Source organism: Thermobia domestica, chromosome 3 (genome assembly GCF_964235325.1).
Source record: "Thermobia domestica chromosome 3, izTheDome1.hap1.1, whole genome shotgun sequence".
In the NCBI taxonomy this organism is placed as follows: domain Eukaryota; kingdom Metazoa; phylum Arthropoda; class Insecta; order Zygentoma; family Lepismatidae; genus Thermobia; species Thermobia domestica.
In genome coordinates this window covers 72,308,645-72,321,587 of record NC_137456.1, presented here as the reverse complement: position 1 = coordinate 72,321,587, position 12,943 = coordinate 72,308,645, and the positions used below count along the sequence as shown (strand labels likewise).

Genomic DNA, 12,943 nt, shown 5'->3' with positions numbered 1-12,943 from the left:
CAATCAATAAAGGAACGGAGGTAATATTTACTGACATCCTCGTTCGGCAGCTCCAACCATGGGCGCATTTTACTATCAATTATAATGTCATAAAATTTATACGAAGTCAAATATAGTACACCTGACGTCTTAATCGCCACTTCAGCATAATCGAACTCCTGTTCACACATTTCGCATAACTTAATATGCCGTAGCCACTCAAATAGTAATGTGTACAGCCGAACATCCACTGGGCAGACACAGCAACTAATGACTCGGACGTTTAGTAATAATGTTCCCTTACGGACGGACAAGGTGGACGGATAGTATGGACAGTAGACGGTAGATAGATAATGGACAAGATAGTATATAACACACTTCATAAAGGACAATTGGATGAGACTTTGTATACATATATTAACTAGACAACATTGGACGAATGGACGAGATATACATATATTTTTTTTTTTATATATAGACAGACAGTTACTGAACAAACAGCAATTCGACATAACGTAGTTAGAAACACTAGCAATCTAAGCCGAGGGACAACGTTCAACTCATTACTGTAACATATGATAACCGAAGGTGGACAAACTTTGGAGAACTATAGATGCTATTCAGACAATCTTCGTCAAATGGCAACCTTACCCAGGAAATCACTTGAACTTTAAACACATATAGCAAGAAGCACTGATAAATACCATCAATATATATATATTATATGAAATTTCACGTGGACTGAAGCTTTAATGGAAATATTCAGATACATTTCTAATACGGTTAACTCAATACTTAATGAACTTCACAACAGAGAGAGAGAGAGAGAGAGATTTACGCTACGTACGACTTACATAATGAGAGGGCTGGCTAAGACTATTCGAGGCCGCGCACAGGCTGGGCCCCCATGGGAGAAGGTTTCCCCCATAGGAACTCTTTACTCGGACATTGTGCCGTGTATAAGATACACTCGTGAACTATACATTTTCGTACTCACAAATATTAATTTATACTTCTGAAGAACACCAGTGCTTTCGTTATCTTAACTCTAATAAACAACTGTAGATTTTATTCTAACTCTGATAAACCACTGTAGCTAATACGAAGAAAGAATAGTTTTATTCAGTATGTTCGTATTCCAAAATAATTCAACTGAACTAAATATAGATATATCCGTTGACTTTTGGCAGTTCGAGTTTTACTACTGAAGTTTCCCAGAAAACAAGATTAAGTTCACTTTACTTCAAGGCTCACATGCAGAATAGTCATTGTAGATAGACTTAAAGTTAGTCACGTTACCTGAAGTGCTGCTACTAGAAGAAGTAATTAGGTTTTACGCCATTATTCAGCTTACACAAGAATCCCCATGTGCGGGATCAACTTCCACCTTTTATATGTTAGAATTATCTCCCTTCCGTCCAAAACCTCGGGAGAATAACGTTCTCACTATAATATCACTCCTTGGAGATTATTATTATGCAGAGTAAAACGACGAACACGCTCTCAGTTCATCACAAAATAAAATTTCTTCTAACAGAAGAAAGAAAATTACGACGCCACTCTTGTTCGGCTTTTGGTGAAGTACACAGTATATATAAAGACAGTCGTTTCACCGCTTCGCTTCTCTCTCATTCCCGCTGTTGGAAATTTTGGTGAAACTTTTATTACAGCTTTATTAAACAAAATAAAGATAATTCGCATAGAATATAGATATTCATGAACAAAAGATATAGTAAGAAAGAATACTACAACCTTAATTTGAACTATAAATCAACGTTATAAACTGGCCTCATTCCGTAATGCTCCTAGCCTGTATATTCTCCTACTATGGGCGACTCAATAGAAGAAGAAGAAGAACATTGATAACAAACTCAAGAGCAGTTTACTAAGAGAACCAACGTCTAAACACAACAAAATCTGCATTTCAACGCAATGTTTGCGAAAGAATACGTAACATAAGGATACTTTAAATTGCACTATTATAAAATTACGATAATAATATGAGTAATATAATTCAAAATTCACATTGAGCCTATTAACTTGTCTGTAACAAACAAGGTATGTTACAACTACAAAATAAACGACACACAAAACTTGTTTAACAAACTTTATAAATCTATCATCCTATGACTACCATGACCAACTGACCCAGCTTCACAGCCGTGGGTTTGTACCTAAAGTGAATTAAGTAAGCAAATTCAAGCTCAATGAATCTTAAATGTCTTTATTAAATGTTAGTATTACTGACAAATAAATGAGTGAGTTCAGCAAATCGAGGACGACAGGAGCAGCGGCTCTCGAAATGATCTCGCTGAAATAATTACATTGGCACTTTGAGGTTAGTTTCTACGTTTCATTTACCTTACTGATATGAAATAAAATTGGTTATTTCTTCCATCTATCGTATCATTTACTTAAATTGCTTAGCTAGACTATATTAAATAAAAATAAATTCAGTCTTACCAAGTGCTTCTATTTGTTCAGCAATCTGAAATGCCAATTCTCTTGTTGGGGTCAAGATTAAAGCAAAATATCTCTGTGGATTTTGGAGAAGAGACTGCAAAATTGGAAGAGCGAATGCTCCTGTCTTCCCAGAACCAGTTTCTGCCAACCCAATTACATCTCTTCCTGTAAAAAAAAAAAAAAAAAAAAAAAAAAAAAAATGGATAATTGGTCAGAAATCAATTAAAAATATGATTCTTCATTAAATCATAAATATTACGTCCATAATAAGCACGAAATACTGGGAATAACATTGGTATTAAATAAATTAAGACTATTATTTTCTCTACACAGAAGTCAAATGCAGAACAGTCAATAATAACAATAATAAAAAGGAAAGATATTCTTAAAAGTTCTCTTCAACATTTTTTTGCTCTATTTCGTTTATTCAAAGCGTGTTAAATAGGTAAACAAGGGAACAGAGTCACACATCCATTTGCGAATTTTAGACACACACTATAATGGTCGGATCAAATAACTTACAAATATTTTTTAGGTTTGAATTGTTAAGTCATCTTTTCTGGTGTCATATTCCTCCCCCTGCCCCAGCACGTTCTACAATTAAGTACCAGCACGGCGTATTTTACGTCATTAAAATTCCTGACCTGTTTATATAATTTATTCTAACACTTAAACTGTCTTCTTGCAAATGTTATGGTGAGTTTCACACTTTTCTGCTACTTAAAAAAAGTACAGACTGATTTTCATTTAATGTTATGATAATGTTCACTTAAAAAGACATTTAATGTATCATCTTCTTAATATTAACTTTCATCGCTCACAGATACATAATTTATCTAAGTATCTGGTAACAGGGTGGAAAAATCACAATTTTTTAAAAAAGATCATTTTTGTTGATTTTTTGATTTAAATTAAATCTTTCTTCTCGTATAATACAAGTCGAAAAACTGAAGAAAAAACATTAGGAGTTAGTATTAAACGTTAATTATGCCATTTAAGTGAAAGTATTTTGAATTATTTCCCAATTGCTAAACTATTTCAATCACAATGTTTCTTAAGCATTAAGGAAAAAGTTCAGCAACGTTTATCAACATGACACTTTTTTTTTTCTTTCATAAAAGTTCCTGATATTTGGCAGGAGCATATTTTTAAAAACTCGGAACTAGCTTGTGGCATGAAATACAAATAAAATACATAAATTTCACATAAAGTTATAAACTCTAAAATAAAAAATCAAATTTCAGAGAAGGGATCGGATACCTCTAAATACGCCCCTATTATCTGGGAACAAAGACAGATGCGCAGACAAGAGAATTTTCGTCTTAAATGTCATGGTAATTTCCCCGTGCAGTAGTTAACGATTTACAAACTCTGTTACGAAGAGAAGAAAGCAGGATTCCCTCATTACCCGTTCAAAACGGGATTTTACCTAATCATCCTCTGCATGAAACACTGATTTTCATACTGTGCTGTACATAAAGTTGTCTCTCATTGTATTATGAATATTATCTTCCATAATCGAAATAACAGAACAGAAACAAGATTTTACTTATTTTCACTTTAATTTATTTCGGAATTTGATTTAAATCAATCCACCCTGTCTGGTGACGACCTGTTACAAAATGTCTTAGTAATCTATTTATGAGAGGTTTCATTAAATTCAATGAGTAAAATATATAGCGGGAAAATGATGTAATAAAATCGATTCTGACATCCATTTATCATATTTATGAGAAAGTCATATAAAAAAGGAACTTCTATATTTTCTACATTCATCTTACAAATTACGACATATAAATGAAACTCATTTACAGTAATAATTACCTTCCAAAGCTAAAGGAATAGCTTCTTTCTGGATCTTTGTAGGCTTTTTCCACTTTAGCTGTTCACATGCTTCACACAATACGTCTATCACTCCCTATTATAAAGAAATAATATTTATAAGAACTTCTGAAATAAAATAAGCATAAACATGTACTGAGCTTGGGAATTGTAACACATTAACGAAATGTAAAAAAGTCTGTTACATATATAAACTGGCAACATTTAAACACCCATATTGCTAATATTCATAGAAATGATTTTAAGTTGATACTTTTCATGTGATCCAATGGATGATCGCCTTCGGACTTTAACCCCGTTGATCATGTGGGAAAATAACTGCAACAGAAATTAAACCAATTAGTTTTAAGTACAGGAATTCGGTTCTGAAGAAATAGGTGCACTGGAATTTAGTATTGAAGACTATCATCAAGTGTACAAGTAAGGTAGCAAATTTCTTCCCTCTTTCACCTGAAAGAATTTTATCTCACAAAATATATATATATTCAGGGCCGTATTTAATTCCTGCCGTCCCAGGCCATTATAGCCCCTCCTCGAAATCAATGAATATCAGTGTAGAAAATTTAAGACACTGGTTGACACTTAAGCTGGTAAGATTTGTGAACCACATAAATAATAATAAAAGTTTGCCTCAATAACAAAACACTTGTGCAGGCGGCTGGGTGATAGGCTTTGAAAACTAGATAATTCTGGAAGTTAAACAACAATGGAAAAAAGAGAAATAATGAATATTAATTCATAACTAAAATGTTAATTAACTCTTTGTGACGAAACATGTTCCTGTTACTTGAATATTTACATTCATATGCTCATGCATAATAAATTTCTAAAATTTCCTGAGCATAACTGGTCAGAGTAAATTTACCACCCCGGGCCATGGTCCAAGCGTAAATACGGCCCTGCATATTCCGAGATACTTCCGACCTCCGAATGTTACTCTGCACCAAGGAGTCCAGTTCGCCTTAAAATGCATTCAACTTAGTAATAGGCAATTAATTAAAAAAATTAATTAAAGTGCATGGTATATGTAGAATCTCTAGTTGTGACCCCATCCTCAATCTACACCATTTGCTGACCTATTCTATACAAACACTTGTTTCTTCAGTGCCAGATACGACTTTACGGTGACTACTGGATCGATCTGTACGAGGGAGTCTTTTTTACCATTTAGTGCTCCAGAAAAAAAAAAAAAAAAAAGCCAGTCAGTTCCAGGCAGTATGACGCGCATAGTAAATTAATAAGTGTGTTAAATATAAGGTTAGTAAAGTAAATATTGAAGTAAACTTGGTGCAATGAGGTTTTCTATGTAGTTATAAGATATAAACACCTCCTCCTCGGTACAATTAGTTGATTGTAGTTTAGCGTCACTTTTCAGCACCGAGGTTATATGAGACGTGAAACTACGGTTTGAGGAGGAATCTGAATCACGGTAAAACGTTCAAATTTCAGGTCTTTTCTACCGCATATCGTACCCGAGACTTCATGCAACAAAGACACGTGCGAGCCATTAGACCAGTGGGAACAGCTCCATGACTCAAGTCCTACGAGGTAGTCAATACAAACTACTTTTTATATCTAATATGTTTAGAGCAGGGGTGTGTTCGTAGCAGCAGGCGCATTATCAGGAGTTGTGGGTACGCATATACACGATGATTTGTATGTAACAGTACGTAACGCTATCCGCGTACGTGGAGATACCATTTCTTTGTGTTGTATGTATTGTTAGTGGGAGGGGGTAACGTGATACATTATTGGTTATTAACATATATTACTACCCTTATGTAACTTACCGATCTCACATACAATGATGCTACCATATTATAAAGGATAGAAATTTGTAAAATATACGGATGATATATGTTACTTGATTTCACAATAGGATTGCATATAAGTAATCGAAATATATCGGGATTTTACCTCTCACATGTATAATACGGTAGAAACACGAAATGCAGAGTGTTCTCTTTATCATGTAATACTTCATAAGGAAGACATGATGAAGTGAAGTGCTATGTGAAGGCAGTGTAGCAAGTGACTATTAAAGTTCTACAAAACTGTGCCACACGCAAAGCATATGTTTTTATGCTATATGAAGAGTTTTCCCACTATCCCCATTTATGTGTATATCCACTCTCGCTGACGCGGATACAACCTACTGACGCATCCCTGCACGGCACTCCTGCTCTGATTTGGTTAGATAGTATTCGTGCTTTTTAATGGCAACCTGGAAAAGTCGGTATTTGTTTAGGGTTGTTTCCACAGATGCTCCCCAAGATTTACAAAATTTACGGGAAAACTGAGTGAACTATGTGAAACTTAAGCATTAGACAAACGAGAAAGGTAATAAAGGTCATCACTGTATGACTAATTAAGGAGAAAAATGAAGTTTAATGTTGGACTATGCGAAGGGCGTGGTAAGGCTATATTACCTAAACTGACAATAAAGCATAATACGCCAGTGTTTCAAATCCACTGTTTTTGTAACTACCCTACAAGGGTAGGGGAGAGAAAGGTATCAAATGATTCTAGCCTAGCAACACTCTACAGGGTCGGTGCTATTCTATTTTATAGGGCTATAAATTTGCAAAATTTATGGAAGAAATATGTAAATTGTTTTCAGAATAAGACTGTACAAACAACCAAACTATATCGGGATCATATACAGCGTGATTATAGGGTTTACAACTTCAATCAGTTATAATCCTTTATTGGAACTACATACACACTTGGTTTATATGTCATTTTACTGCAAAACAATTCAAGCTTTTTGTGACAAATCCATTATGGTTCAATGTGTGCACCTGCGGTCATCCTGAACACATCCAACGAAAGTCGATTTCCTGCCAAATCGTAGCTAGCATTTCGGGGTAATGTCCGCGATGGCTGTTGTGATGCGATGTTACAGTTCATTAACATTATCAGGCAGGGGAGTGTGTACACCTTACCTTTCACAAACTCCACAGAAAGAAGTCAAGTGGCGTGTAATCTAGAGACCATGGCGGCCAGGCAATTGGTCTACCATGACATATCCACTTATTTGGAAAACACTGATCAAGAATTTCTCTTACGTCTATCAGGTAGTGTGGCGGGACGCCATCTTGTTGCCACCATACGCGGCCATCGTAATCATCTTCATCTAGCTGCAGAACAAGGAAGTTCTGGAGCGTATCAAGCAGGGACGTGTAGTGCATATTACCGCTGTTACCGGCGGTAACGGTAAAAATATGACAGTTTTACGTTATTTTCATATGTGTCTAAATTTCATCATCAACATGGGAAGATGTTTACATATTTTCCTTTCCTTTCCTTTCCTTTCCTTTCCTTTCCTTTCCTTTCCTTTCCTTTCCTTTTTTTTAAAGTTCGGACGGCCTATGCCGCATTTACACTGCCAGCGCCATTTGTTGTTGATACCATAGATTTCAGATGTAACGCGAACCCCGATAGCGGTCATTCACTTCAGAAGCACCTTTCAGCGTGCCAGCCAGGGCCAGAAGCATCCTGCGCGCTCGTATTTGGACGTTCGGAATGGCCCTTATGTTACCGTTCGGCTGAGTGGAACAGGAAAAAATAGGAACGTTCCCTGTCAAAACAAGGAGAATCTAGAATATCATCAGCATGTTTATTCTACTTGCTCTCCTCTCGCTATAGAGGATCGAGCTGGCAGTGTGATTCAACTATACTGTTTCGTTTGCTTCCTAATCCAAGTATGGAAACTTGGCTGTAATTTCCGTATTCGTAAAGTTATTTCATTGTCTTAACAGTTTACAATTTCATAGTAATGATAATTAGAGAGAAGTAGAGATGTTTCCCGGCGCTCCTTCTAATTCGTATATTTATTATCATTTAAGATTTATGCTCATTAAGTTGAAAATATTTTGTTTTTAATTTAGTATAGAATACCTACTTTCGATTCAGCAAATTTCCAGCCCTAGCCTCTAGCCTACTAGTTGAATATGCACTTTGATGCAGTTTGATGTGTTGAGAAAGAACTGTGAAATCATCTTTACTATACCGTAGTTTGACTGTCCCGCATTGTGTTTGACAGTCTGACTAGTTTTCAATACGGAAAACTTGTTGCTCAAACATACGATGGAGCTTCCTTTATGGTTGGTGAGGTAGGAAGCAGCAGCCTCCTGTTAAACAAAGATATACAGAAGTTTATTTTTTTTTTCTTCATTGTCATGCCCATAGACTTCATTTAGTGTTAGAAAAGTCCGTTGGCTGTACAAAACGATGTAAGTTTTTTCTAAAACTATGTCGTGACTTGCTTCTTTATTCTCGAAGTCTTCAACAAGAACAAATGCTTTGGACTATGTAGCCACAGGCCCATATCCAGGGGGGTTTAGGGGAGCCGGTTCCCCTAAATTTTTGCTGCCCCTTAATATTTTCACAGTAGGCTTGCAAATGAACTATAATATGGTGATGAAGTATAATAAGGTTGGATCGGACCCCCTTAACTTCAGCCGCCCCCCTACATTTTGGGCTGGCTACCGGCCTGTGTAGTCAACAAAAGTATCCCAACAGCCTCAAACACAAGGTGGAACTATAGAAGTAGGATAAATGATGTGCTGTATAGCTTTAAAGGTGAACTGTTAGGACTCTTTAAATCCATGACGAAAATATCGACGTATGAGATTCTCAAACCAGAGTTCGTGCAGCAAAATTCTACCAAACCCTTCAAAGTTTTGACTTCAATTTTTTACTTGAACTGTTTTATGTTATAGGATCAAGGTAAGAAGTCTTGTCCACTATCTTACAGAAGGAAATTGATGATGTAAGTTTTTTCAGAAAAAAAATAAATGACTTTGAAGAATATCTAAGTTCATTGAGAGACGGTTTCGATTATATTTAGTAAAAATGGAAGAACCTGAAAAGCCACACTTTTCAAAAGATCAAGGTAAATGAAGTGGGATTTGACTCCCCCCTGAAAAATCGTTGCCAATGCCTATAGTTTAAAATGATTGATACGCTAAAAGGAAAAAAAAGGACTAGATTTTCTGATATTGAAAAATTAGAGATACTTGTAAAAACAACAACCGGTAACAACTGTGAAAGTGCCACGCCACGCCACTGGTATCAAGATAGGCGATGCCGGTGATGGTGCTCTCAGCGAAGAAGAATGGTCCACACACCTACAGCGCAAAACACGTTCACTCTGGGCCTGTCACGAACCAGCTCCACGTGCGCATGTGGATTTTCCGTAACCCAAATACGACAATTGTGTGTGTTGACTCGGCCGGACTTGATTCGTCCCTGAATACCACATTGTTTAAAAATGACTCATCACCACTAATGCGATCCAACATGGTGACACAGAATTCATGTCGGGTATGTTTATCCGCTTCACGCAGTGCTTGAAGCAAGGACAGTCTGTATGGCTTCATGGACAAACGCCTACACAATACACGCCAAACAGTGGTCTGAGGGATATAAGTTTCTAGTGATGCACGTCGTGTAGATTTTCGAGGACTGCGGACAAAACTCTCCCTAACTGCTTCCAGCACTACTCGCAAAGTAAATAAACAAACTTCAAAACACAAAGAGAGCGGAATACAGGCACGACTTCTTTTCTTGTTTAATGACTCATTAACTAATTAGAACTCAGTGTATTACCTACTTTTTAACATGATAGATAGTCAATGAATAATTCCTAAAAGTATGGCGTTTCTCATCCTTCCGTAAACGGGAAGTGCAGCTGCTTAACTATAAAGCTCTTTCCGCACCAATGGAAGTCTGCATTTTCAACGACTAATCGGTGGCACCGAGTGTGGTCAACTCCGCAACTACTCACTACGTGAGTTAAATTTGAAGTGTTTTGGAGTATAATGACATATAAACCAAATCTGTGTGTGGTCGAATAAAGAATTACAACTGATTGAAGTTGTAAACCCTATAAAGAATCATCCTGTATATAACAAGGTAGAAATACAAATGCAAATTGTGCTTATAACCACATAGTTCTCCAGAAGGCAGGCAGGCTAAATGAGATCATAAAATATCACACAAAGCATGTGCTTTAATGCCATATGAAACGTTTTATCATTATCCTCATTTATATGTATACCCACCGTCGCAAAAGCGCCCGCTGCACTCCTGCCCTGATTCGGTTAGTTAATATTCGTGCCTTTTAGTGGCTATCTAGCACAAGGTGATTTGTGTTTTATGCTGTATGTCCACACACTGCATTTATACTTGGCCTTCCTAAAATCAATCTGCACTCATTAATGCAACTCCTCCCTCAGAGTGATAGTGTAAAGATACAAATTTACAATTCTATTGAAACACTGTTTCCGTTATTTTTGAATATGAAAGTTTGCAACACTAAGCAGTTAAAAGTCTTTACTTTTTAAAAGTAATGCAATATGGACGTACACTTAATGAAAAATAGACAAGGTAGGAAACTGTATTTAAGAAATACAATTACAACTGAAGTGGGGAAATTAAAGAGGAGTAACTGTAAAGCATATTAACAGAACCATAAGTAGTTAAGTAAATAACGTTTGAAACTGTTTTCAGCATTACTCGAGCAGACGGCTCTACCAAACTTTCACACATCTATTGCATTTTCCGGTTTCTTCTTGCACAGCATTCACTAAATGAAGAGCTAATGCATAAACCACGATAATATTACATGCATCGCAAACGTCCATTGCTAACACGAACAGAATATTCCCGCCGTTTATTACCACCTTTCTCGCGCACTTGTACTCTTCCGCTTCAGTAAATAGTTACTTAGAATACGTTCATTACCATTCAAAATATATTTCAAGGCATATATTCCGAAGTTGGGCGTCCGCTTTCGTCAAGTTTTTTTCTGTTATCTCCTTTAAACACTTTCTGCAATTTGTTATTAGGCTCATTAATCCGTGCTCTTCACAAACTTTTAAAAGATTTTGCTCGTTATCAATGTATTCCTTCACAAATGTTAAAACTGCTAGTTCATTGCCCTTGTACATTCGCCATGTTGGTAACATAAATGCTCGTTTGTTTCCCACAATGCAACTGTTCGGTTACCTTGCGCCAAGTAGTTCCCTCCGCTCGCCATATAGTCCCATGTTTATAACCGCTTATATATAACGAATAAACAGATTTTTCGAGACTCTTATATATTATCAAGCACACAAACGATCAAATTATCCATATATTTCCTGTAAATTTTAAAAATTTCGCTGGAAACGGACGCCCAACTTTGGAATTTAACCCTATTTCAATATGATATCCACTGACTGAAATTACTTATATTCACACTCCTCTTCTCTTACGAAAAGTGTTTGACACCGTATTTTACCCATAAATTTTGTGTTTGTTAGAGCCGTCTGCTCGAGTGAACCCCTGTTTCCTCCTACGATCTAGGTGGCCATGAGCTGAACATTAGCTTTTGATTTCAAGTTGATTTGTTTTTATGCCATATGTAATGTTTTATTAATACTGGGAACTTCTAAAGTCAATATGAATCCATCAATGCATCTTCTTGCTTAAGATGCATATTCTAAGGCAGTAAGGGTCCATTCCTGTTATAAAAAGTCAATATTTTATAAATGTAAATGTGCTCTCCTAAAATAGAATGGTACCCATACAACATTAAGTTAGGTGATCTACCAGTTTGTAAACAACTACATTTTTTCTTGTAAAGAATCTCAATTTTACTTGTACATTTCAATTTTGAGGCCTCAATACACTCAGTGTGCACAAGAACTGCTATTTTCAGTTGATTAAATATGCTGTCGTCTAGTTAATGCATAACAAGCAATACTCACTAAATCTTTAAAAGAAGTCTCTATCTCCTCTTCATTGTTGTTATCACTTTCATTTTCACCATTCAAATTACCGTTTTCCATTGTATAAATAAAAGTATTGTTTCTATTTCTCAAGTAAATCACAAGTGAACGACGGTAAACAAATCACACGTGGTAGGTGGACAGACTATAATATTCTGGAAATTTCGATCTTCTCTTCTTGTTTCAAATTAACAATGTTGCTAACAACGAAGTAATTTATCCCAAACGTTCTTCAATTAGGCTCAAATGAGGACAAGTGTACGGACACAAAACTGATTATGGTCCCCATTCCGAAGCGGTTTCAGTGAATACAACGTGAATACAACGTTCCCGATAACAGACATACAGTTATAATTGATTTTTGCAACCTTTGCGTTTCGTATGTTTCGGAATTTTTGCAAAGTACAAATTGAAATGCAGGATAATAAATAAATTTATAAAGAGGAGATAGAAAAGTTATCTAGCTTCCCTGAATATACAAAGAATAGGAAATAATTTTGCTACTATTATTAACGACTTAACACATACAATAATGTCTGCAGTTGAACACCACTCTTAATTCATATCGTCGCATGAGAACAAGAGGAACGTAACTCCAAAACTGCTGTTTCCGTTCCCTTCTTTGTTTATTATTATTATTATTATTATTATTATTATTATTATTATTATTATTATTATTATTATTATTATTATTATTATTATTATTATTGAATAAGTGCAGTCTTGTTCAGCAGTGTGTTTATTTTTCCGTTCCTTTCATGTTTGGACATAAGCCCAACTTGGTGTAAATGGAACGTAACGTCATCTGCTCTGCTTGTGAATCATCTGTTGTAATGTAGCTAAATTACTATCTTATTAAAAACACACATTTTTAAGAAAAT

At 35.8% G+C, this 12,943-nt stretch overlaps 1 protein-coding gene across 1 annotated transcript in view; it reads right to left on the bottom strand.

Annotated features, from left to right (window-relative positions):
• Window positions 1–12,236, bottom strand: part of pths (probable ATP-dependent RNA helicase DDX47) — a 39,672-nt gene extending 27,436 nt beyond the window's left edge. Inside the window, exons 1-3 of the mRNA XM_081751095.1 lie at window positions 12,042–12,236; window positions 4,267–4,360; window positions 2,443–2,607 (exon numbers count right to left, since the gene is read on the bottom strand). Of these exons, the coding sequence (XP_081607221.1) occupies window positions 2,443–2,607; window positions 4,267–4,360; window positions 12,042–12,122 (340 nt within the window). The 5' untranslated portion in view covers window positions 12,123–12,236. The remainder of the gene's footprint in view (window positions 1–2,442; window positions 2,608–4,266; window positions 4,361–12,041) is intronic.
• Between the last annotated feature and the right edge of the window lie 707 nt (window positions 12,237–12,943).